The 26265-nt window shown below is 37.9% G+C and overlaps 1 protein-coding gene across 3 annotated transcripts; it reads right to left on the minus strand.

Annotated features, from left to right (window-relative positions):
• Positions 1–1386: 1386 nt before the first annotated feature.
• TRMT9B (tRNA methyltransferase 9B (putative)) lies at positions 1387–25256 on the minus strand. Of its 3 annotated transcripts, none has more exons than XM_063077347.1 (5): positions 25123–25256; positions 16802–16956; positions 12387–12560; positions 4851–6115; positions 1387–1685 (listed from the first exon to the last, which is right to left on the minus strand). In XM_063077347.1, the coding sequence occupies exons 2-4, from the start codon at positions 16953–16955 to the stop codon at positions 5082–5084; spliced, it is 1362 nt and encodes a 453-aa protein (XP_062933417.1). In that variant the 5' UTR covers position 16956; positions 25123–25256; the 3' UTR covers positions 1387–1685; positions 4851–5081. The 3 variants fall into 3 exon arrangements, with proteins under 3 accessions (XP_062933417.1, XP_062933416.1, XP_062933418.1); XM_063077346.1 differs by having other exon boundaries at positions 25092–25256; XM_063077348.1 differs by lacking the exons at positions 16802–16956; positions 25123–25256 and having other exon boundaries at positions 12451–12534.
• Positions 25257–26265: the final 1009 nt, after the last annotated feature.

Genomic DNA, 26265 nt, shown 5'->3' on the forward strand with positions numbered 1-26265 from the left:
TTAAGAGGGGACAGAGCATGTGGCGTAACTGAAATGACTCACATTGCTGTCAATGTATTACATACTGTAGGACCCCTGGGGAATCAAAATAGGACAACTCACAGTCAGTGTTCTCTCTCTGATTCGCTTACTTCTGAGGCTTATTCCTGTGCTCTTATGCCGAATGCTTTCAATTTGCATTATAATTTCAATCCTTGGTTGGTAAGAGTGCTTTTAAAGTGTTCCCACTCCAGTTCTCTAAGTAACTGAGGCTGCAAATATGGAGTTTATAATATGAAAACAATAATCATAATTCTGAGTTGAGACTGGAACAAGGAGCTGAGCATTGTGGGTTAGGGTCCGCCAACACTTCTGCAACTCCCTCCCACTCCCATGGTTCTGTCGTCTGTTGGACGGGTGTGTAATAACACTTATATGCCCCTTGATGGAATGAAGCCTGTTTCATGTATTTTTCTTTGGAGAAGGCTTACAATTATGGTATTTTAAATCCAAGAATATATCTAGGGGATGTGATAATTGCTTGTCATTATGTAATTTCTAATTAATGAAATTGTTTAAAATTGCAGGTTGAAGAACATAAAAACTGAGGTGCAACGGCAGGAAATAAAGCTGAAAAATAATTGAGTCCATTTATGAAGGGCCTGAATGCCATCTAAAGGGGTTTGTGTTCTATCGAACATATTATTTTCTGAAATATATTCCACAGAACACTTGTGCTATAGGCTTAATATGTCTAGGTCAAGCTCAGTTAAATTAAGTCCAGGTTTACCTTAGAGTAGGTCTTAAATATGCTGATATGCATTCTGATTCTCTAAGGGGGCTGTATATTATTATTATTATTGTTATTATTTTTTGACTGGTAGGGGGATCGCAACCCTCAGCACAGTGTTGTCTGCACCACGCTCAGCCAGTGAGCGCACCAGCCACCCCTACATAGGATCCGAATCCATGGCCTCGGCACTACCAGCGCCGCACTCTCCCGAGTGAGCCACGGGCCAGCCCTGTATATTCCTTTTTTAAAACTAAACAATATAATATAGTAATAGATACACAACAAATATGAAAAATGTTCCTGCTTAGCACTTAAAATTAGGTCAGTTAATTCTAATATTTTGGGCACACTCATGACCCCAGATATTCATTGCCTCACGTCCTGTGTCTGGCACACAGTGGGGCTCTCAGTAAACAAGTAGAATGAATTAAATATCTGAATAGCCCTCAATCTCATTCTCACTTATAAAATGGGAAAACGGTCATATAATTTACAAAGGATTGAAGAGTTGGAGAAAAGTGATCACAGAGTATTTTTTGATCAAGAATTATTTTTTAATTAAAATCAAATTGAAACAGACATACAAATGAAATATATATATAAAAGATGGGGAAGGATATGTAAGGGATTACCATCCAATTACTGGCTAGCAGTGTAATCTTTGCTTAATCTCACTAAAGCTCATTTGTAAAGGAGATAATCACACTTACCTCGCGAGGCTCATACAACCCACCTAGCACAGTGGTTGGGAACAGCGTGTGGGAGGGTACAGTGTTGTGGTAAAGAGCACAGGCTGGGGAACAGACTTCCTGGGTTTGAATCTCAGCTCCGCCACTGGCTAGTTGTGGGATAATTACTAAGTGTGTGACCTTGGGCGCTTTAGTCAATTTCTTTCTGCCTCAGTTTTCCTCATCTGAAAAATGGGAACAATAAGTATACTTACCTCACAGGGCTGTTGTAAATATTTCAAATAAAATAATAGATGTTGGATATTTTTAAAAGTTAGCTGCTATTATTATTTCAAATTTTCTATGTAATAGAGAGGAAAGCTATGGCCTGCATAATTTGTTCTTCCTAGACTGCGGCTGCTTAGCCAGTAGTTGGTCCCAATTCCCCCTCCCTCCCAAACTGGGTTCTCACAGCTCATTTTAGGGAGTACCCTCCCCCACCAAGTTCAACTACTGAGTTAGACTTTCTATTCTCCTCCAAACCCATGTTTGTTTATTTATTTTTTTAAACACCCAGTGCTTATACTTTTTTGTGGCCATTAATATACAAGTGTATTTATGTCCCTAGCTGATTTATACTTGGATTATTTTCTCTTTGGATTACCTCCAAATCTCTGCCCCTTAAACTGATGGTCAGTTCAAATACTTGGAATTTTGTCAAGAGGAATTCTTGACATTGAGAATTTGGAAGGAAATAGAAAGGCAAACTAGAAAGACGAGTTAACCCTATTCTGCACAGGGATGTATGATGAGGTAGGAGAACCAAACCAATATGATACACCAAGATGTTTGTGTAGAGAGTTTGTTAGTTATGATGACAAGCTGGTGGCATTTCATCACTGCATTGACAATTGAAAAAATAATAATTTAAATAGGCCACTTGCATGGCTCCACCATAACATTATTTTGATCACATCCTTCGTCCATGTTAATGCACTTTCCTCCAAATCATCTGACTGTTTACACAGAATTCCTCAATTCAGCCAGAGAGGCACCAGGAAGCCAGCAAAGGTTTTTAAGGATTCTCCAATAATCCCGCAAACTCTGCCCTTTACTTCAGATAGTGGCACTCTGTGCTGATGTCAGTAAGTAAAGAAGAAAACAGATTGACACTATTTGATCCAGTACTAATAATGGAGTAAGTTTTCAAATTATTTCACATAGATCAGTAAAATCTATAATCAAACAAACTGAGAGTGACTGGACACTTACAAATAAATTGTCTAACTTACACTCATTTATGACTTATATTTCCTTTAGAGAACAATCTTAAAGACAAGCAAGCTTTTTAAATGACAGAGATATTTACAATTAGTTTGGTTCTTCAATGAATTTTTTTTTTTAAATCCAAAGGCAGAAGTTAAATTTGAGTGCTTTTCCCATGAATATCCCAAAGAAAGGTTATCAACCACCAAGTTAAATATTTGTGTACAAAGTAATGTCTGGATTCATAGAATTCTTGTGCTCAGCAGGTGAAAAATGAAAGACTGCTATTATTAGTGGCATTTTATTTACAGCCCTGTCAAAATTATGTAAAAATATTTCTCTCCCAAGAACCATTCTAGAGAACCCTTTTATACAAAGTGGTGGTGGTGGTGGCAGTGGTGGTGTATGTGTGTGTGTGTCTGTGTGCAGCTCGAAAGCTATTCTGGCACAGTGATAAACTGAACTCCACGTAATGACCTTTAAGTGGTAGGCCACCAGAAAGAGATGACATAAAGCACAGATTTCTAGCAGCAAGGCTGGGATTAAAGACAGATGTGACAACAGGCTCGAGAGAGAGGAAAAATCCATTCTTAATAAAAAGGCCGTCAAGCCCTAGTTGTAAGAACATCTTTGACTCTAAGTATCTTTTCGTTCCACCAAGAAAACCACTTAGCCTCATGGTTTAATATCCGAATTTAAAAAATGAAAGACACACTAAATTAAATTTTAATTTATATTCCACTTCTACGTCTGTTTTCATTGTTCCCCTAATGCAAAGCATGCCCTGAACAATACCGGTCATATGTTAACATTTCTACCAGACAATCTCCTCCACCTAAACAGTGCTGACATGACCTTATTTTCAAGCCAAAAGAGAGTATAAATATCAATAATTTTCAGATATACTTTAAAAGTAATCCTTTAAATTTCTTCAAAAGCAATATCATTATTTTAAGCTATAGGACAATCATTGAAGGAAAAAAGAACCACAAAACAAGTGAAATCCATCACTATTTTAGTTAATTTTAGTGGAAAAATACAAGAGGAATTGGGTTTTCATCCAGGATTACAGCAGTCCATAAAGTAAAAAGTCTCTTGTCAGATGTTGATTTCTCCTCATTAAATATATATCTGAGACCATATTCCTGGGTCAACTTCCTTCTCCTAGGTCTCTAGTCCTGTCCTAATTATATTTATGTCTCAGGATTCATGACATAAATTTTAAAAGACCCATGGCTAAATCTAAATAGATACAGTGACCACACAATGCCCAGTCCTATAAAGTGGCAGAAATTCAACACTGTTTTAGTAGAAGTTGATTCTGTTTAAATCCCTAATTTAACTAATAAAATGTGGTCACCTTCAATAAAATAAATGCCTGGATATTATTTTTTAATATATGACAACAAATCCCAGTCATATCTCCACCAAGACCAAATAGCCTACACCTTAGCAATCTACAAAGGCTCTTCAAAAACGTCATAGAAAAATGGAATTAAAAGATATTATAAATCTTTCCATGAACTTTTTGAGTACCCCTCATATTTATCCTCCGAGCCAAAATAAAACAGTGCTTCAAACAGATTCTCTTTCCTAAATACTCCTTCAATTCATAAGAAAAGCATAATTCTAGATGAAAACTCATTAGCCGTTCTTTGTCTTATCTTAACTGACTAAATATTCAAGTTTCTAATAAGGCTGGAAAAATACCACTTGGATACTGCACTCTCTACACACTAACAGTGCCTTCACAGACCATCTGAGCCACACTGAACACAATACGTACTTATCCTGAAAGCAAGTTGGCTTATAAATTAGAGAAGTCCTTGTAGCACTTGTCTCTCTTGACCATCACTCACATTTCTGAAGACTTTAAGTAGAAACCAGACTTGGCAACAAAATGACTTATCCAGTGGTTCAGTATGTATCTGTGCAATGGAATAGATTTACCTGTTATCTTGCACACAGATCTAAATTATAACCTGAGAACCATAAATTACCCTTTTACTTTATAAAAAAATACTGTTTTAAAACATATATTTAACAACAGAACCTTTTAAAATCAATGTATAATACTGAAAAATAATATACATGTATACTTATAAGAATTTCATCTTTCAGGGAGAAAATAAATCCAAACTCACCAAAGTACGTTTTCTATTGCTTCTTCAGATCTTTTACATTAACATTTAAACACAAATACTCTTTGTCAAGTGCTTTAGGTGCCAGGCTCTGGGCTTACCCAAAGATTAAAAAGATGATCAATTCATAGTCTCTACAGACCAAAGCATAAAGGGATTAAAAAATAATAAAATTGGATGCAAGTTCAGATAATCCCATCAAACCTAGTGAAAAAATTGTCTAAAATGATCCAATCAATCACAATTTTCTTTTTTCTCTGCAATGATGCACCAGTTGCCATGATCATTCCCAGAGCTCAGAACATGCAGCTCTGACACGTTCTCCTGCAAGAGGCTGCACAGCTCACCTTCTCGAAACACGTGGTAGTAGCGCATAAAGGCTCTGGAATCCGAAATGTCAGGCTGTTCTTGGACAGAAATTGTGTCATCTGGGTTGGAATCAGTGCAATCGACTGCAGAAATCCTCCTCAATATTTTACTAGCAGAAGGTTTACCTTCTTCTAAGTTAGCTGCATCCACGCAATCCTCTTTGGTATTCATGCCATCTAGAAAATTCCCCCCACCATTTCTCCTAATTTCTCCTTGATGGTCTCCATTGAGATGTTTCAAAGTGCCTGGTGCTCTCGGCCACTCCAAGTGTTTTCGAGAAGAAGTTTCCAGAAACACTTCATCATCTAAGTTTTGCTCTTTTGTTGAAAATGGCTCTTGGTGATCAAAGTCTAAACTAGAACGTCTGGAAGGCTGGACTGATATAGCACTGTCGGCCCAACCTTCTGGGTTTTTCAAGGGTTTCACTGTCTCAATTTGCTTTCTCAGAGTTGATTCATCCAAAGATCGGGAGAAAAACCAGGAACGAACAGATTTTCCTAACGTGTTATAGAATCCATATTCTTCCTCACCTTCCTTGGCAATATTTGTGCAACAGGTTCTAGCCATAGCAGGTTCATAGTCCATGCTGTGGGACCGCTGTGAACCACACTGCTCTTTAAAACAAATGGAACAGCTACACTCAGAGCAAGGTGGATGGGAGAGATGGCTTGTTTTCAGATGTCTACACTGCCTCTTCCTCCCAGACTGGCTGGATTCTGAGAAGAGCTGGGAACACAAGGCCCTGTTCCATGGGACAAGCACATCTTGCTTCTCAAAGTGACGGTTCTTTTGTTCCATCGCCCAAACATAAATCATCAGCTGGCCGCCGGGAACCAAGACCCTGGCCATTTCTTTTATTGCTCTGATTCTTCTTTGTTTTGTAGAAAAGTGATGTATGACTGCAAAAGAAAAAACTGCGTCTCAACATGTATACACACACAGAAACATGCACATTTATATACTAGTGTTTTCCATTAACAATGATAAAATTTTGACATATAGTAAAACCTCATTTCCTGCACGGCAAGGTAGAAATAGCATAGGAAAGACATCACTTTCAGCCTCAGCTCCTGTACTTATTAAAGAGCTGATACTGGGCAAGTTGTTTAAGTTCCATAGACATTAAGTTTCTTAGCTCTAATAAGAAGCCTAGAATAAATAAATCTGTAAGGTCTCTTCCAGTTCCAAAAATCTTATAAATCCTGTTAACCAGAAGGATGGCCAGTGTGAATTACTAAAATTTGAAAAGGGTACTAAGTTAGGTAAGTGTTCCCTGGTAGAATTCTATGAAAGAATTCATTGCTTTAATGAATAATTGGTACTTCTAAAGCAATAAAGGATTAACACGACTAATCGGTGTTGATAAAATTAATAAAGCACATAGAAGTAGAGAAAAATGTTAAAGACATTGTTTTTCTGTTTAGATGATGCAAAGATAAGCCAGTCTAACCCAAGCCAAAATGATTGCTTATAACTTTTGAAAGTGTTAGTACAATATAAAATTGTGCCTATTTTAAAAATATCAATTTATAGTCATCATTTTACTTCCAATCCCTGCAAAGTTAAAGTGAGATTCAAACAAGACTGCCTTTATCTAGTCGCTAAGTGTGTTATTATTTTTATCTACCAATACACAGAAAGTGCTAGCCTGTGAGTTCCTGGGGGAGTTTAATCACAGTACTGTGTCAAGAGAAGACATCAAATTATTTTTCCATACATAGGCCTACAAAATATCTCAGGGAATATTATCAGTCCCAAGAAAAGTTGGGAGACTCCTGCTCTGCTGTGAGTAGTGAGTGCAGAGACAAAGGCTGAAAACGTCCCTCTAACACGCACCAATATCCAGCTGTTAGTAAGGGTTTTAGGCAAATGAATCTCTGTAGTTTACCTGCCACAAAGACATACTAAATATCTAAAAGGAGATTCTTTTTTTTTTTCTTGTGACTCATGTCTTACTTTATTTAAGGCACCAAGTACGGGATTCAAACTCACAAGAACAGTTAGCACTGGGGATCAAGTGAATATACGAGATAATGTGTCCCTTTGCTATGTCCGGTCTACATCATTCCATGTCCCTAGCACTCTGATGAAGGCCACAGCCATCAGTTAAATAAACAAGCATTTCGACCCATGGCAGGAGCCATCAGTTAAATAAACAAGCATTTCCACCCATGGCAGCAGCAGCAGCATCGTTACATCCCTATGTTACTCTCTATTGAGGGATCTTTGCTGATGGAGCCTTGGTTGAAAATTACCTAGTGAGTTTTTTCTTCTATGTGGAGCCAATTTCACACCTAACAGGTGTGAAACTAAAACAAACAGGCATTAAAACATACTAACAAATGAAAATATATTAAATGGTGGACAATGGTGTTACTGATACCTTTCTCACAAATTTTCTACTATCACCTTAATTGGAATGATTAATATGGTTGGATGCAAGTCTACCATCTTTCTTTTTTGTTGCTGTTTTTGTATTATTTATTAGATAATTTTTTCCTCTCTGTTTTCTTTGTTCTCTTCTAAAGGAGATTGTTGTATAGATAAAACTGTCAAAGGAAGATCATTCCACAGGCACACTTTGTTTTGTTAGTGATCAGGTTTTCATCTCCACCAACAGCACCCTGGTGTCTGTACTCTGCCCTGCAGCAGTGCAGGACAGCCGGAGGTGTAAGGGCAAAATGGGTTTGAAGAACAAGTATATTTCATCCTAGATCTATCGACAACTAGCCTGGGGATCTTTGACCAATCACTCTACCTTACTAGGCCTCAGACTGCCCCCTCTCACACCCCTCAGAGCCCTTTATTACGGTTCATTTGAAAGCATGCATTTCTAGAAGCACTGTCTTGGTTCCCAAGCTGAAAGGAGGCACCGGGTCAGGATGGAGAAAGACTAAACACATCATTAATGCTCATGTCTATGTGTGACTACTCAGGGCCATCAGTGTCTCCCATAATTTGCATTTCATTCACTCTAGAACTTCCTTGGGTATGTTTTCTAAATACAGTCCATTTTTATTATTCACAGATTCTGTATTTGCCAACTTTCCCACTCAATGAAATTTATGTGGAACCCCCAAAATCAATACTCCCAGGTTTGGGGGTCATTCACCTACAGGTGCAGAGTGAATTCGAGCTTCCCATGTGTGTGTTCCCCACAGAGGTGGTCCACCACGCTGCGCTGCCTTCTATCTCAACTCTAATACTGTGAGCGAGTTTCTCTTCATGGTCTACTTAGGGCCACAGTTTTTGCACATTTGTGCTTTTTGTTGGTGATTACACTATTTAAAATGACCTCCAAGCATAGTGCTGACATGTTATCAAGCACTTGCGTGAGAAGGCTGAGGTGCCTTGTGGAGAAAATACATGGGTTGGATGAGATTAGTTCAGGCATGAGTCATAGTGTTGTTGGCCTAAGTGTAAAATTAAGTAAAGTGTCTTTAAACAGAAGCTCACATTAAACAAAGTAATGTATTGATTAGTTGACAAAAACATTGTGACCAGAGGCTCCCAGAAACCCGATCCTGTATTACTCCTGGATCCTATATTCCAATGAATTTTCTAGTTCAGTGTTCACAGAGATTTTATAGAACATTACTGTGGTGAATGATAATTGGCTGTATTTATTTTGGGGGCCATAAAAGAAATAAAAACATTAAAATAGGACTATTTTAATACAATAGTCTCTCTTCAGTAGACTCATAGCAACATTTCAGGATTTTATCGGGCTTTGAAAGAAGTTTCGTTTTTTTAAGAAAGTTTATATTCATCTACGCATTAATGAATAAGTGATCATTCATTTCCAATCACTTGAAATACCATAATTTCACCCAGGAAATATCTGAATCTTTTATATTATGTTTTATCTTTAACATGTAATAAGTAACAACCTTTAAGCCAAATGCTTTTGCAAAAAGAAAAGTTTACAAATGAAGAGCTCTTCATAACATAAAAATGTATTATACATGCATATACATACATGTTCTACTAAGAAACATTGTAAATATAACTAAAATGGGACATGAGGATATATTTATCTGAAATATCAATGTCAGAAAACTATGTTGAATTTTTCAAAGATAAAAACATCCCCTTTTGTTTAAAAATCATAATCATAACTTGAAGGCAAAAATGGTATTCAATATATGTATCCTATAGCAATATTCTCCTGATAAGAGCCCAGAAAATAGGTAGCTAAATTCAATTATTGGATTCCAGAATCAGATGGGAAGTTACACAAAATCACATTTAGAGTCCTGTTACATCTTGATATTTTATTATTTATTGTTATTTAACTTTTCAAGTGTATGTATCTCATCTCTCTAACTACAAGCATTCAAAATTTATGGTTTTAGCATAAAGCAGGGTTTTTCAACCTCAGTACTACTGACATTTGGGGCTAGATAATTCTTCTCTGTGGGGGGCCACCGACTAGCTGACATTAGTACATGTACACACACCCAGTGTGACAACCCAAAATGTCTGCAGACACTCCCAGTGTCCCCAGGAGAGAGGGGCGGAGCATCATAACCCCCCGTTGAGAATCACTGGCATAAAACATGTGATTGATTGACACTATGTTGCCAAAGTTTCCTAGAATTTTGTCAGCATATTACAAAGGTAAATAGAAAGAGTGTTTCTCTTTTCTAATCTGATAGTAAAATATAGTGAATGTGTAACTAGGTATGATGCTTATCTTTCACATTATTATGGAGAGACATGGTCTCTTAATAATATGGAATAATAGAAATAATATGGAAAATATATTTCTTCATGTTAAGATAAGCAAGAAGTGCCAAGACATAAAATTAAAAATAGGGAAGCAAATATTTATGGACAGAGAGAGATACTTTATTGAAATTTCTCATAGAATAGTTCTAAATGTGAAATCTAACTGAAAATGATCACATCACATTAATTCATAGCTAGAGTTCACAAAAATGCATACTGTTTTTCCACTTAAGGAAACATTTTTAATTAGAAGAAGGTAACCAGGGATGCTTCATTTTCTCTGACGGTAGGCATGAGACTTAACCTGAAAACAGAGAAGGATTTAACCAGGTTCACACGGAGAATTTCCCAAAGCAGGAAACCTCATATCCCTTCCCTGCAACCTTGGCTCAATGGTGCTGCCTAGATGTAGGTAGTCTTGCAGATCCTAAAAGTAATGTTAGCAAAAGAAGAGCAAAGAGTACATGCACTTTTCTGACTGCTCTCCGATGTCTAGTCCTTTAGGTGAAATGACCAAACCAAAAACTTTTTCCACTAAAGATTTAAAGCACTGTGTAGTGTTGCTTTACTCAGCAAGATCCCCTCCTTGTTACAGACTGAATGTCTGCGTCCTCCTAAGATTCATATGTTGAAGCCCCAACCCCCAGTGTAATGGTATTAGGAGGTGAAAACTTTGGGAGGTAATGAGGCTTAGATGAGGTCATGAGGGTGAGGGTCCCATGATGGGAGTAGTGTGATTAAAAGAGATCTTAGAGCTTTCTTTATCTCTCTCTCTCCCTCCAACTCCTCCCCCCATGTGAAGTCACAGCAAGAAGGCAGCCATCTGCAACCCAGGAAGAGAGTCCTCACCAGAACCTGACCCTGCTGTTACCCTGATCTCAATCTTCCAGCCTCCAGAACTGTGAGAGATAAGGTCTACTGTTTAAGCCACGCAGTCCATGGTATTTTGTTGTAGCAGCCTGAGAAGACTAAAACACTCCTCTTATTACTTACAACCAAAATGGACCTAACAGTTTCAACTGCAAAGAAGTAGACTGTAACAGAACTGGCTCCCATGGCAAGCATCTCTTGCTGGTCCTAACTAGTCCCAAGCTTATAGCATCCAGGCCTACATCCCCTCACCATACAAAGATACAGTCTCCACATAATGTTGAATAAATTGATGTCTCATCTATTTCAGGAGACAGCAAACAGTCTTACTCTGTATTTTTACTGGAACTGCAGCCAGTTTTACGTAAAATCACTTTGCTTTGGTAAAGCTTGTTATATTCAAATAGATTAATTTTTTAAAGTGTATTGGAGCAAGTAATTTGCTTTGCAAAAGATTTTTCCATTGCAAAAGAACTTGTCATAGGGTTCTCTTAAATAAGTTCCCTACTATATTTAAATATGACTAACATAGTAGGAGTCAAATACAAGTACTGGGTAAAATGAGACTTACCTGTGTTTATTTCAGGAATGGATTTTTTCTGTGTTTGTTTTTTTTTCATTTTTTGGCATGTGTGTTTTCTGGGCACTTGTTGGGAGAATAGGAGGAATATCTAGACTCATGAACAATCTCTAGCAGTAAGTGAGCAGATGGCATTATAAAAACAATGCAATCTGGGACCAGGTGGGACTCATGTCCAGAAATCTGAGTATGAGTGAGTGGCAGATTGGCTCAGGTGACATTCAGTGAGTTAGTCCTAGAATTCTCTGTTAATAATGGGTATTACTGTGGCCTGAAAAAGGTAATATCACTTCCAAAAATCTACCTTGTATTGGAAGAATCTGGCTTCATTTCAACATAATGAAGTACTATCTTAAATGAATAAGATTCCTCTAATACTTTCTTACTTGTAAGTAAAAGAAACTGGAATGAATCATCAAAAAGAATACAATAAGTTTGAAGGTTTAAATAGTTAAAACAATCATAGGTACCATAAGTGCATTTGAGATTAGCCATATAACTCAAGTAGTTGAAATATTTTTTTAAATTAGATAAAATGAATTACATAGTTCTTTTTATACAGAATGGACGTTGATAGTCATTTATTATCTTTATCAAGTATTATGTACTGTACATAACTGTAGACTTTTATACAACTGGCAGTAGGTTTGTTTCTACCAGCATAACCACAAACATGTGAGCATGCATTGTTCTATGACCCCCTGGAAAGTTAAGATGTCACTAGGTGATAGGGATCTTTCACTCCATTATAGTGTTATGGAGCCACCATTGTATGTGTGAACTTCATTGACCAAAAGGTCCTTATGCAGCAAATGACCGTATTTTGAAATCAATTGCCCTAAATGTAAGATTTTACAAAGGCTCTAAAATAAATGTCTTAAAAACCTTAAAAAAAAAAAAAAAAAGAATGGATGTTGAGGCATGACACTGGCCTCAGCCATGTCAATTGTTCTCATGGCAAAGAATGAATGTGTGACTGGCTGCCTTACCTCCTATGGAGATGATGGCATCGAAGCCCTGATCCCTAAAGGGGAGATTAAGGTTGTCACATACCATGACTTCACATCCTCTATTCCGGGCAATCTCTACCAATGGCCCACAGTAGTCACAGCCCAGGGTATGTACCTGGCTGTTCACTTTAAGATACTTTCCAGTTCCACAACCTGTAAGAGAAAAACCTGTGTTACATGCTGCCCTTGATGGAAAGTGGAAAATAGCTAATTTGTCCTATAAGGAGGAGTATAAATAAGTTTATACTAACTAACCAAGACAGATTACAACACGGTGTAAAGGTATTCCCAAAAGCAACAGAAAAGCCTTCAGAGACTAGTTACATATTTCCATATAGAATAGGAGAGAGAAAAGGGAATGGACAAGTGAAATAACACTTATTGAATATTGAATGAGATATTGTCCATAGGGTTTAGCACACTAGCACAACCAAAACATGTCAGCAGTCCCATGGCCAGGAATAATAGTTCCAGCATCACAGGGACAGACTGTGCAGTCTTGTCACTTCCACATGTGTGTTTCAGTATGTATGTGTACACGCCAAGGCATTCATCCTCCTGTTGTCTCTCCAAAGACTCTTACCACTTTCTGACTATTGAAAACAGACTACTGTCAACAACTTTCAATGGATATAAATAAAATAATTTATACAATAAAACATGCTTTTTAAATTTTTTAAATTTGAATTTGAATGAAAACATAAGTTTTAACATCTTTTTATCCAATCTGTTGTCAATGCTAGGTTTTAAATGATCTGTGTTGACTCAGTACACAACTTTGACAAAGAGCCATTTTTTCTTAAATAGGCCATTTTTGACATTCACTTTCCAGTGGCAGAGATCCAAATAATTCATAATTTACACAACTGAAAGATTTGAGTCAATCAGATCTTACTGATATTATGACGAAGAAGGTAATAACATAAATAAATAACCATCCTGAAACAAAGCCCTCTACAATTTAGTATCTAGTGTTATATTCTATCACAGACATATTGTCTAATTCCTTTACAGAAATATTTACAGAAATTATTAGTGCTGATACCTGTACCTACTGGCATTACCTATAGATTGTTCTGCCTGGAAAAAATACCTACCGCTATCCAAAGATGATTAGTTTCCCGCTTCTGAAATACATCACAAAACTTTAATAACTCTCCTTAATAGGAGCTTTTCAAAATTATGAGGTAATAAAAGCAAAATTAAGGTTCACCGATGCCAGATGAGCCAGTGGAAAGCGCATGAATAAAAAATAAGATTTCTAACATTTTTATTTCAATGTACATGACTGCAGTCTTGAAACATTTTAGATCTCATAGCCACTGTTCCTAACAATGCTTAGGAGAAAAAGTAGCCACTCTTTGAGGGCAATTGTGGGAGAAATATGATTCACAAAATATTTTAAAATTGAAATCCTGTATATTTCAAAGATGATGGTCCTATTTTAAGAGAAATAGCCTTGGAAATTTGTTTGCTCTTTTATTGGCTTGAAGAATACATTTGGATAAATGAAAGGGAAAATTACTTCAAAGATACTGATGAAAACAAATTCCTAGACCATTAATGCTAGAAGGAACTGTTGAGAAAGCATTTGGTAATAAAGAGGAAACGGTCTTTCCAAATTTAAAAATGGTTCCTGAATCATTTCCAGAGCCCTGGTGTCCTTGATTTACCCTACATTCTTTTCTAATGGCTTTCATTTTTAAAGGTGGTAGTGGAACTTCCAAATACGATGTAATTATCCACTTTCAAAGTGCATGTACTGAGATGCTAGAAATGGAAAGATTTTATTTTAATGAGGAAATCAAGAATATTGCCAAGCCTCGTCTCATTATCTTAAATGTAAATCAGAACATTAATGATACTGTAGCAAGCTCCAGTACACAACAATCATGCTCCTTTACAAAATCTCATTAAACAAAAACCTTGCATAGCACTGACAGAGACTACACACTGAAGTTCGCAGAAACAAACACATTTTTAAAATCAGGAGTTTTTTGCTAAGACCTTATCTGAAAGAGAATTCTCTTTTCCTATGGGAAAAAAAGGAGAATATAGCCTATTTGTTTCCCGTTTTATATACATTTCTTGAGGCCAGAGATGAGGAACTGTGTTTTATTCTACAGGCACATAGGAAGAGTTCTGAATTTTTATTGTCTCAGTGAAGAAATCCTAATCAGAGAATAATTTAGCCAGTTAAATTGGACCATTGAGATAAGAATAAATACACTGAGAATTAAGAGACAAGTGGAAGCCTCATTATTGAAAAGTTAATTTTTATTACGTACACAAAAATAAAATCTCCAATGCTATTAGGACAGTTGTCTCTGATGTCAGTTTTGTAAAAGGGGAATTTTGCTCAAAAAGAATCCAGCTCTGGTCTTTCTCCTACTTTTTAAACTGATCCAAGTAAAGATTTCCAACCACAGAATGCCCTTCATGCACCAGCCAGTGGACTGAATGTTGACTAGCCCATTTCAGTACAGGTACTGCCGTAAGTACACAGGGCACAGCACTTCCAGAGAAGATCCTGGCGTTTCCACTGTCTTTGAATCACTGAAGTTCTTTTTATTGAGGCTGCTGTTCCTGCTCACTTAGTCCCTGGTCCCTGCTCTCGGGACTCAGTTTCCACACCAGGAGCTATCATCACATGCCTCAGCCAGTCAGCTTGACTGCAGAGTGCAATGATGTGGTTAATAAAGTTTGGGTCACCTGAGCTCCCTGTTCTTAGCTTTCTTGTTTCAGCTCTCTGAAATACGGTGAACTATTGTCTCTTCCACAATCCATTCAGTGCCATGTTTTCCTTTTTTTTTGGTGATTTCATTGTTTAAAACACCCCCCGAAGCACAGGGCTGAAAAGCTGCCTAGTGTTCCTGAACGTAAGGCAGTGATGTCCATTATGGACAAAATATATGTGTTCGATAAGCTTTGTTCAGACATGAGCTATTGTGTGTTGCATGTGAGTTCAAGGTTAATGAATCAACAATATATTGTAATAAGGCATCTATAAACATGAAACAAGGATACACATTGACAAGTTGATAAAAATGTTGTGACCAGAGGCTCACAGGAACCGAACCCTATATTCCCCCCCATGGACAATGATTCAATATTCATTAATCCAGTGTTCGTGATAACTTTATAGCATATAAGTACTGTGAATGAAGACAAATCAACTGTATTTTCTTTCATGATTTCTGTGTGTGCGTGTGTGTGTGTGTGTGTGTGTGTGTGTGTGTGTGTCATACACAGAGAGGCCTTTCCCCTCTGAGAATATTTTTGTAAATAATCTAGTTGTCATCTTATCCTTTAATGATTTCATTTTCTTACACTTAAATCATTGCTTCACTTGAAATTTATTTTGGTGTAAGATGTGAGAAAGTAGCTCTCATTATATATTATACATATGTTGTCCCAAAGCCATTTATTGAATAGTTTCTTCTCCCACATACTGATTTTCACATTCTAGCACTTTGCTTAGATTATGGGTGGTAAGAGTTCCAAATTCGCTGCATCTTCTGAAACCAGATTTATTTTTTAAAAATTGGCATGATAGAGATACTTTTCAAAGACTCCCAATTTCTATGTGACATGCACCCCTCCCCCAAATTCCACACTGCTCAGCCATCTTTGACGAGTTCAAAGCTGCAGACGTGTCTGTTTCTCTGACGAGTATTTAGAGCGAACGTAAAACTAGACAGAATTTGTAACTACAGAGATGACTCCTATGGGTGCAGTTAGCATGCAATTGCTAGAAAGGGGATTTAGGTGGTCATGCCTCATGTGGGAATCTAATCACATCTTAAATATTAGTCTTAGATCTGCTGGGTTGTGGTTTACTACTTTTCAATTCAGAAAGATACTCCAGACACATCAGTGATTTTGGAAATATTATCTAATTAAAAATATGCTATAATAATAAAACACCTCCAGAATAATTAAAGGCAAGGATCCATGAGATCAATAAGAGGTTATAGGACCAATTTCATAACCCCACAATTCTGGCTCTTCTGTAGAAGGAATGAGAGCTACTCAAGGTGAGCTGCCAGTACAAAACACATTTTTTAAAAAAGTGAACATCTCTAAATTTAAAATGGTCAATTTCACACGTGGTCATTTCCATCCTGATTTATCCAATCAATGTCAGGTCAATTTTGGTGGAGTATGTGTGCAAAGGCCCTGAAAAGATTAACACTATCTACATGTAGCTTTGAGGAAGTTTCTGCTTGCTGACTTGACTATATGAATTTCTGCTATACGGTGAATATTCTAGATCCTGACATGCCACGGACACAATTTCAGGCCTCCTGTTAGAACAAAAATGAAAAATGAATCAGAAAAAGGAAAGGCACGATGAAATATACTTGACACTACGTGGCGCAGCCCTGGGTTACCTATGTCAGCGACGAGGCTGCCCGGCTTCTGCTCCTGGAGGAACTGGCGGACACGAGGCCAGGCCTTGCTCTGCAGGTCGCTGAAGTAGGGGGCAGTGCTCTGGTACACATCATGCACATGCTGCTTCTCCAGCCGGGCGGCTTCATGATCCATCCTGGGTAAAACAGGACCCGCCGAGGAATGCAGGTCAGAGTACGCACCAGTGACGGCTAAAGGAGGATGCGGGGACCTATGGCTGCAAAAGTTGTGCTGCCCTTGCACTGTCTTAAGGCTGCACCAAAACCTTCAGAGTAACCTCACTATGGTTGCCAAAAGACTAGCAAACGCATAGGTTTCATCTGCTAATCTTCGGAAAATCATGGTTTGGGAACGAGCTAATCATTAAGTTCCTGTACAAGATCAATTCTTCATTTTTGGAAGCACAGCCCAAATTCTTACTGAATGGTTCACTTCGGGTAAGATCGTTCTCCCATGTGCTAAATGGATGGTACAATTTTATAACTGGTAGCTCACCACTCTAATCTAATCACGAAGCCCTGCTAATTCTACCTTACATAACGTCTTTGAATTCCAACCACTTCTCTACACCTCCACTGCTTCGATTTTATTGAAGGAACTCATTTTTTGCCTAATTACTTCAACAGCCTGCAAACAGGTTTTGTGGCCCTTCAACGCCCTTGCCTCAATTATATCATAGCTATTTTTCTAAAATATAAATCTAATTGTATTTGCTTCCTATTGTAGACTTCTTCGGAGGCATCTTACAGCTTGTCTGATCAAGTTCAGCTGGCTTAGAAAGTCATATAAGGCCCTTACTGATCTGGCCTCAATTTCCCCATTCAGGGCCATTTCTCAGCATCCTGCGCCAGCATCACCGGAGCCTGTCATACTCACGCTCCATGGTTTCTCAGAGGCGCCACATTCCCTCTCGCCCAGGGGCTTGAACAGAAGCTGTGCTTCACCTGGCTAACTTTGATTCATTCTTGGCTCAAGCATCACCTCCTCCAGGAAGCCTTCCCTCACCTTCCATGCAGGCTAAGGGCAATCAGAAAGGAGTGGGAAAAGCACAAGAGTAGGTCCTGGAGCCCCGACTGTTTCGAGTTTAATCCTTTAATTATCCTACTGTGGCATATGAGTGTGGGGTATCCCAGGGAAGTGGTCAGGGGCTCAGATTGTGGCTTTTACTAATCAAGATGAAACTATTTTCAGTCATTTAAGAACCATTTGTCCCTCCTGGTGCCATTCAGCTAGTTCAGCCCTGGCCCTTGTGCTCCAGTGACACCTCATGCTTACCTCTACAGATCACAAAGTTCTGTAATAGTTGTATTGAGATATGTGTCTCTTGCACTGGATGAAAGACTCTAGAGACAGGGACTTGTCTTATTTAATGCTGAATCCCAGCACTTAGGACACAGCAGGTCCTCAACAAATGAGCAGACAAACACACAAATAACCATAATGGACCCAACTCTGAGTACAGAGGCGAACACTAGCTTTGGTAGACAAGGGAGTCATTGTTTCATCCTGGGGAGTGTGGGAAGGGAGGGGACCTGACACTTGCAGATGGCAGTTTGAAAGGAGAGGGATTGTCCCTGACAGCCTCTGTCCTCCCACCCTCCACCCCACCTGGGAAGTAGGAAACACTTGGGTAAGATGGTACCTGCCAAGTTACTTCACTGTAAATTACCTTTACTCCCTTTGTATTTAAGAAATATCTTGTGGACAGATACTTTGAGACTATGCAAATATTGTTTCTCATACCCTCACCCACCAGTTTTAGCATCTGCTGAATGATTCTTGATGATATTCTAATTCCATCATGCAAAGATGAGCTTGTCAGGATTTACTCTTAAAAAGCAATAGGTTGTCCTTAATCACGACAGACCTGCCCACCGCCTCTGCAAAAAATCCTAGCAAACTCTTTGAGTATAAATCTAATTTGTGAGGTCTGACAAAACTTCCACCCAAATTGAAACAGCTTAAATGGCACCCTCAAGTGGAATTTACAAAGTAAACATATGGCTGGCTATAACTGCCCACACCCAGAAAACTCAGACACTGTGCGCTTTTCTTTTAAATCGAAATCTCAGTAGATTAAAGTCAATTTAAATTTTCCCCCTCAAGGAAACAAACAGACAATATAATTTAGAGAATCCTAGAACAAATAAATTTTATTTTATTGCACTTGCAAATGTGAAGTAGCAACTGACATAAACCCAATTCCTTCCAATTTGTATTTTTTTAAATGGCTCCAATTTCAAGCTCAGAATTAGTGGCATCTAAACAGCACCAGTTGGAATCCTTTTTCTAAGTTCTCCTCCAAATTTCCTGGCTTCTACCATCAACAACTTAAAGATGGCTATTTTTAGGTGTGTCAACCATATGAATCCTTTTGGAGGGGTTTTTTGTTTGTTTTTTGTTTTTGTATTTTACAGTTAAGTTTAAATGCTGCAGAATAAATAGCTGAGCATGAAAATTGATCTGTAGAGTTGGGGCTATCCAGTATGACATTTTTGAAACTCTGTGCATTTAAATTTCCTACAATATTTTCCATATGGATTTTAGGAATATAAGCAAATCCCTTGTGAATTTGGTAGTGTGATTAAACTAATGAGACTAGCACTAAAATAAGAGCACAGAATTCCAGGTAAAGCAAGGATTATCAGGTTTGGTTTAGCCAGGCTTCTTAATCCATGTGCTGTCAAATTCTAGACCCACAAAGTACTCCAGATAAAAAGGTCAGTAGTCAAAGCCGCACACTGTGTCCCTCCTTTGAGACCCAAAATGCACATTAGCATGCTACAAGTTTTGAGAAATCCTGCAGGAACAGTCCCAAATGATTTTTTTTTTAATTAGGTTTTGCACAAAATTATCAGACCTATAGTACTCATTTCTTTCATTAAACACCTTGTCTTCTCAGGGGAAACTATTCTGTAGAAGACACTTGGGAAATTAATTTAATGCTTTCCAATTCAAGAAAGTTCCCCAAACAAAGGAAGTTCTTTCCCTTAGTATCCTTCTTTATTCATGTCATTTTAATGAAGTATGTTACCTAAGAAACATGATTTATATATTTTAACTTCTAAGATAGTCTATAAAATTCTTAAAAGTAAGGACTACATGAATTTTAACCGGAAAGTCAGAAGGAAGCCTAGCAGAGTTGCTCATTTCTGCCAATCTGAGAGAGGCTGCTCCGTGCCACGGGCCCCTCCTTCCATGGATCTCAGCTCCCCTGACCGGACCCAGGTTAAAATCCAGACCTACCACCAGTCCATCAGTGGAGCTGGCCCAGTTTTGAGAACTTGAACTAAAGGACCTGAATAGTCAGGTGACTGCAGGTGGTTGGCTGCGGTCATTGGAGTCTGTTAGATAGTCCATTTTTAGCCATGCACATATGATGAATCAAGGGGAGATTGTTCTGCAAAGTAAATGTAGCCATCGTGAGAAAAGCAGGATGAGCGACTGCAATTTCCATAGAGACTGTGGAGGGGAGAGAGGCACAGGAGGGAGGGTTGTCTAGTATCTGATCTCCCAGTTCCAGTACTATGTGCAGTCTAGATAGGGTCTCAGGGCCACTCAACTCCAAGAAGCCTGTTCATTTCACAGTGCTAGCCTTAGGTCCTGATGTACTTTATTTCCTAACCTTGAACCTCAATTGCATTCCCTGTTTTAGCCCTAAAATATTCTTCATTTGAACTCATTTCTGTTTCTTACAACCACATCTTTCCTAAGGCAGGCAAATTGCTGACTCTTTATCTGGAGTATTTTCATGTGTCTGGAATTGGATAGCAGAGGGATTAGGAAGCCTGCTAACCCAGACTCAATAGCCCTTGCTTCATCTGGAATTCTGCACTCTTATTTTAGTGCTCGTCTTTTAGCTCAATCATGCTACCAAATGCACAAGGAATTTGCTTTTTTATTAAAGAACATTTTGAAATGATTATTTTATACTTCAAATAACTAGTGTTCAAGGATGCTGAGATAGTGTTGTTATATCTTACCCTTACTGCTGCTATTCAAGTAGTCTGTAAAGCTTGCAATGTAACCTTGAAACAAACAAAAAATTGAATGCTAACAGTCAAAAGCATTCACAGATATGACGACAAAAACATAAACCTGAGTAGAGAAAGCAGCAACGAACTTTGCCAGGGGGAAGCTGATGGAGGCACAGGAGACCAAACCCCTGGACATGAAACCATCTCTATGTCTCTTCCCTTGCCCTGTAAACTCTGCCTGACATCTTCGTCATGGTTATTGACAACCCATTCCCAAGGTCTCAGGGACTGATATTCAGAACCGCACCATTGTTTGCTCCTTTTCATTCTGCCTATGCTTTTTACATGACTATCATTTGCAAATCCTTCCAATTCTGACTCCAGAACAGCCTCATCTGTGGTTCCATTGCTATTCACTCCTACAGCCAATGTCCTGCTCACCCTTCAGAGTTCAGGTCTACAGGCACCTTTTCTTTTCCTGGTTTTGTTGTTGTTGTTATCTCTAAATAATTAAAAATATTTTTTTTCCTGATTTTAAAAGTAAAACAGAGCAAGACTAAATGGATTTAACTCTGATCGGTGCTTGCCAGAGTATGAGGTAGAGAGAACTGATTGCAAAGGGGAATAAGGAAATTTCTTGGGGTGATGGAACTATTCTGTGATTTGATTGTGGTGGTGATTTTATGACCTTTGTTGTAAACTTTCTCAAAACTCATTGAATAGCAAACCTGAAAAGGATGAATTTGCATTATAATTATATCACCCAGAACCACCAAGGGTCTGAGATCTTATCCTGCTTGCAAGCTAACAAGTTAGCCTGCTTGGAAAGAGACACGAGACTCTCAGGTCAGAGACAAGGGACTTTATTACTCATAGCTCAGCAGGCAGCATGAGCTGCAACTTTACACTGGTACCTCCCAGCCCAAATCTCATGGAGGTGATGTGGAGACAGGCTCAGGTGGGTAATCTGCACACAGTGGGTTTGTATGACAACTGAGGAATCCTAAACTTAGAAAACTCCCAATTTTATAAAGGAGTTCTTAGCCAAACTGCCTTACTCTTGCCCTGAATAGAGACATCTTATTATCTGAGATGGGGCTATGGAGGCACCAGATCTGCCTTCTGCTTGTGGGAGACACTATCTCCACTATCTCTATCTTCTAAGGCTATTTGCTGTACAAGCATCCTTGAAAAGACAGTGCAGAGTGAAAGCTGATACACATGTGCAGAAATAAAACCAAGACATGGAGAACTGTCTCCTAACAATAAACCTGATGTGTGTGTGTGCATGTGTGCATGCATGTGTGTGCATGTATGTGTGTGTATGAGTGAAAGAGACAGAGAGAGAGAAAGAGAGAAAGAAAGAAGCTGAATGACAAAAGTCAGCCCTGTGAAGATGAGAGGGAATAACTTAAAGTCTATTTAGCAGTATCTTACAAGTTTTTGTAAATGTGTTTTAAATGTCATTCAGTTCTAAATATTCTCTAACTTTTATTTTGAATTGTTTCTTGTACTATGAAATATTTGGAAGTGTTTCATAAAATTCCAAATGTAGAAGAAGTGAATATATTTTTGGTTTTTTTAAATTTCTATTTTTAACGCATGTTAGAGAATGTGGTCTTGGTGATACTGGTTTTTTGGTATGTGTTGAGACTGAATCCAAGGACTAGTCCATAAGCAAACTTTGAAATGTATTCTACATACATTTAAAAAGACAATGCATGCTTAATTGTTGAGTGGAAGCACGTATAGGTCTAGTTTATTAATTTCATTGCTCAAGTTGGCTATTCCCGTTTTAGACTTTGCCTGATCTATAAATTTCTGACAGAAGCATGTTAAAATCTCACACTATGCTTCTGGATTTAATTTCTTCTTGAAATTCTGGCATATTTTGTATGAAATACTTTGAGGCTATATTGGTAAGTATATACAAGTTTAAAACTGTTCTATTATTTGTATTATTATGTAATGGTTTATTTATCTCCAATAATCATACTTAAAATCTATTTTTCTTTGTATTAATTTAGTTATTCCAGTTTGTTTTGGTAGGTTTTTGCCAGGTATTCCATTTTCAGTCCTTTATTTTCAATTTTTCTTTGTCCTTCAATTTTGTAGTTGTTCCTTCTAAACAATACATATCTTTATTGGGGTAAAGGTTGGAAGTGTGTATGTTTTTCTCCCTTCTAATTTGAAAGTCTCACTCTTTTAAATAATACACTCAGTCATTTACATTTTTTTCTCTTTAGGATATTAAAATTTTACTACAAATAAATAAATAAATGCTTTAAGCCTGAAATATGTTTGGTGAGTGAATGACCATGCAGCTAATGCCTTGTTGGTGAGTCATGAGAGAAGGGAAAATAGTTTGAAACATAAAGAGAAGTCATATAAAATAATGCACTGGAAATTAGAAGAACAAATTGGATTTTATTCTAAGTGCAATGGCAAATAGTTTTAGGTTGGCAAGTGGGGTGCAACATGATTGAATTTACAATTTTAAAAGATCACTCTAGGTGTATCTAACTCTAAGAAGACTAGGGTAGCTGTTGTTCTTATTTGTCCAATCAAGGTCACCAACCCCCTTCTGATGATTTGTATTCTGACCTCTCTGGATAGGTACTCAACCCATGATGTCACGTATCCCTAGACACAGTCACTGGTTCAGCTGTGGGCAGGTGATGAAAAGGGAGCCAATCAGAGCCATTCCCTGAGATGTCTTCTGGAGTTAAACCAGAAGTGGCCTTTTCTCTAGCATCTCAGAGCTGGAAAGATGTAAGGGACAGGCTGCCAGCAGCCATCTTTCCTACCACATGGAAGAAACCTATCTTCAGGTAGAAGAGAATAAAGTCAGATAAAGTGAGCAGAGATGAAAGACAAATGGAGAGGAAAAAATAATCACAGTAGCATAAAATCCTCATTCCAGCCTCTGAGGTTTTAGTTCCTGTTGTCATGCCTACAGGAGAAAGCCATCAAAACCCTCCACGATCCAGCCCCAGACGACCTCTTGAGTCTGATGTCTCATATCTCCTGTAACTCAAATTCTCAGCTCCACCCGAAGAATCTACTCACTTTTTTCTCAGTGGGCCTTGTATACAGCTTTTTATTCAGGTTTTGTTGAAGCCAGCAAGCTGTTCTCTCTCATCTGAAATGCTCTCCTATCAACTTCCCCTTCCAAAACAGGCCTCTGCCAGGGTCTTTCCTGGTCTTCAAAGTCTAGCACAGCTTCTTCCTTCTCCATTAAGCCTTTGTGAATAACTATAGATAAAAATAATCTCTCCCAGAATTTCTGCACACTGCAAATTTATTTCTCTGTCACTCTTAGGGCACTTTACCTACTAAGCTCTTGGAGACTGGGGACTAAAATTTGATCTGTGAATCTATGTACCTACGTATACATATCATATATGAATACATATGTATATATATCATATATGTGCCTAGGACAGTGCTGACCATGGAGCAACACGAAATAATTAATTGTGGAACCAATGAATCAATGAGCTGTTTTCGTAGCTCCCTTGGCAAGACAACAATACTTTACTCCAAACAAGGTGGTCCTCAAGTCTTTGGTCATGAATCCTAAATACCCTGCTATGAATGCAGTAGACACTCAGAGGAACCTGGAGCTAAGACTGAGCTTTCCCAGTTTTGTTTTGTGTCTTATAATTTCCTACCCTGGCAGACGCCTGTTTTATAAACATACCCCAATCATATAACAGTCCCATTTTTATAACTAAAACCAAATATAAATATTACAAATTGTTTTCTGTTATACATGCCACAATAGACACAGTATTAAAAAAAACTTAAAAGTTTGCTTTATATTTCAAAGACATACTCAAACTGTAATTCTAAAGTCAAAATACAAGCTGGCCACAGTAGTTAAAAGACTTTACCCGTATTATAAAAATAATTATAAAAAACATATAGCTTTCCTTAAAATTTTTTAATACATGGTACTTCAATGTTAACATCTCCATAATATCTTCAAGTACAAATTATATTGCAAACTTCTGTATGATAACAGTGATCATTTAAAAATGTGTTTAAATCCTAGAAAAGCATTCTGTTCTCTAAAACATACTGAATACATTCTTGTAATTTTTACTTATCCTGTACATCTATTTTCAAATATTTTGCCCACCTAGCGTAACAATAAACTCCAACTTATTTTATATTACATTGTCCTAAATTTAAAATTATAGGGATCAGCACTAAGTAGGTTTACTAAATAAGCACTGTGTCAAAAAACCTCATATTAGTTGAGTTGCAGTAATAGCTGAATGCTACTAACCTGAGTCATCTTGTAATCACAGGAAAATTACCTCCTGTCTTTGTAAATCACAGCAGTCTCCACCCTCAGAGTGCGGCAGCCGTTCCCATGACTTTCTCAATGTGTAATGTAAATGACAAGCAGGAGGAAGGAAACCAAACAGCGAGTTCCCTCACGTGGTGAACCACTTCTATGAGTCTCTGAAGGGAACACAGGCCCTATTAGGAAAAACACAAATATTAAATGTCATTTTACATAATAAAAATATTGAGCCAGCTACAGCCCAGGATTGACCTCTTGATCTATGCATATATTACCCAGAGAAGTAGGAATTAGTAAGAACTGTTAATAGGTGGAGTGTGCCAGAATTAAAAGAGAATTAATAAATTAATTCCTAAGATTTCTGTAAAACACACAGTACTTTCTCCCAATATTAAACTGAATAATTTCATCGTGTTCCTGGAAATACTGCAAGCATTGAGAGTCGACTCTGAATCCAGTGGCTTAATTAAATGTATACTAACTATGTAAGACAATTTTACTAAATTATATGAGTATTAAATCTTTCCAGTACAATCAGACTGCTCAGTATTTGTTCACATTGCAGCTATCTCCATGTCACTCTGACAAATACTCTTATTTTTCCTTGTTTATTTATTTTTTTCATTTTCATAATACGGAGTTTGTCATGAAACCCATCGAAAGCTCTTAGCTACTAATAGAAAGAAAGGGAAAAAAAGCACCTTGCATACCAAAAGTACTTTGAAACACAGAGGTCCTGGGGTATAAAATGAGATCCTGAGAAATGCCTGGTGTGGTAGAAAAGCCCACCCTATAGTACCTCGGGCCCCAACTGCTTGTCTGTAAATGAAGTGACTGGACCTTCACCTACATCACAGCTCACAACCACTTTCCTAGTTTCCATATCCTTTGTGTGTACACTACACTGCCACAAACTGTACCTCTTAGTATTACATATGGTGATCCTCATGATGGCAGGGTGGCATGTGTGTGGCTTCCTCCTGCTTCCCCCTGCTCCCTACCCCACCCCAACCCTGGTCCCTATTTAAGAATCACTGATCTGGGTATGCATTGACAAGCTTCTCTCTGGTCTTCAGAATTTACATATGCATTTTAATCCCATTCATCTCTTGATCATGTGTAGATACACAATCTGTGCCACTGAGAGCCATTG

Source organism: Cynocephalus volans, chromosome 13 (assembly GCF_027409185.1).
Source record: "Cynocephalus volans isolate mCynVol1 chromosome 13, mCynVol1.pri, whole genome shotgun sequence".
NCBI classification, from domain to species: domain Eukaryota; kingdom Metazoa; phylum Chordata; class Mammalia; order Dermoptera; family Cynocephalidae; genus Cynocephalus; species Cynocephalus volans.

Excerpts from the sequence above, each read along its gene's own strand:
- TRMT9B (XM_063077347.1), bottom strand. The coding sequence starts at position 16,955 with ATGGATCATGAAGCCGCCCGGCTGGAGAAGCAGCATGTGCATGATGTG. Across the intron at positions 12,561-16,801 it reads CAGCCTCGTCGCTGACATAG|GTTGTGGAACTGGAAAGTAT; the intron begins GTAACCCAGGGC and ends TTTCTCTTACAG. Across the intron at positions 6,116-12,386 it reads TGCCATCATCTCCATAGGAG|TCATACATCACTTTTCTACA; the intron begins GTAAGGCAGCCA and ends TTTCTTTTGCAG.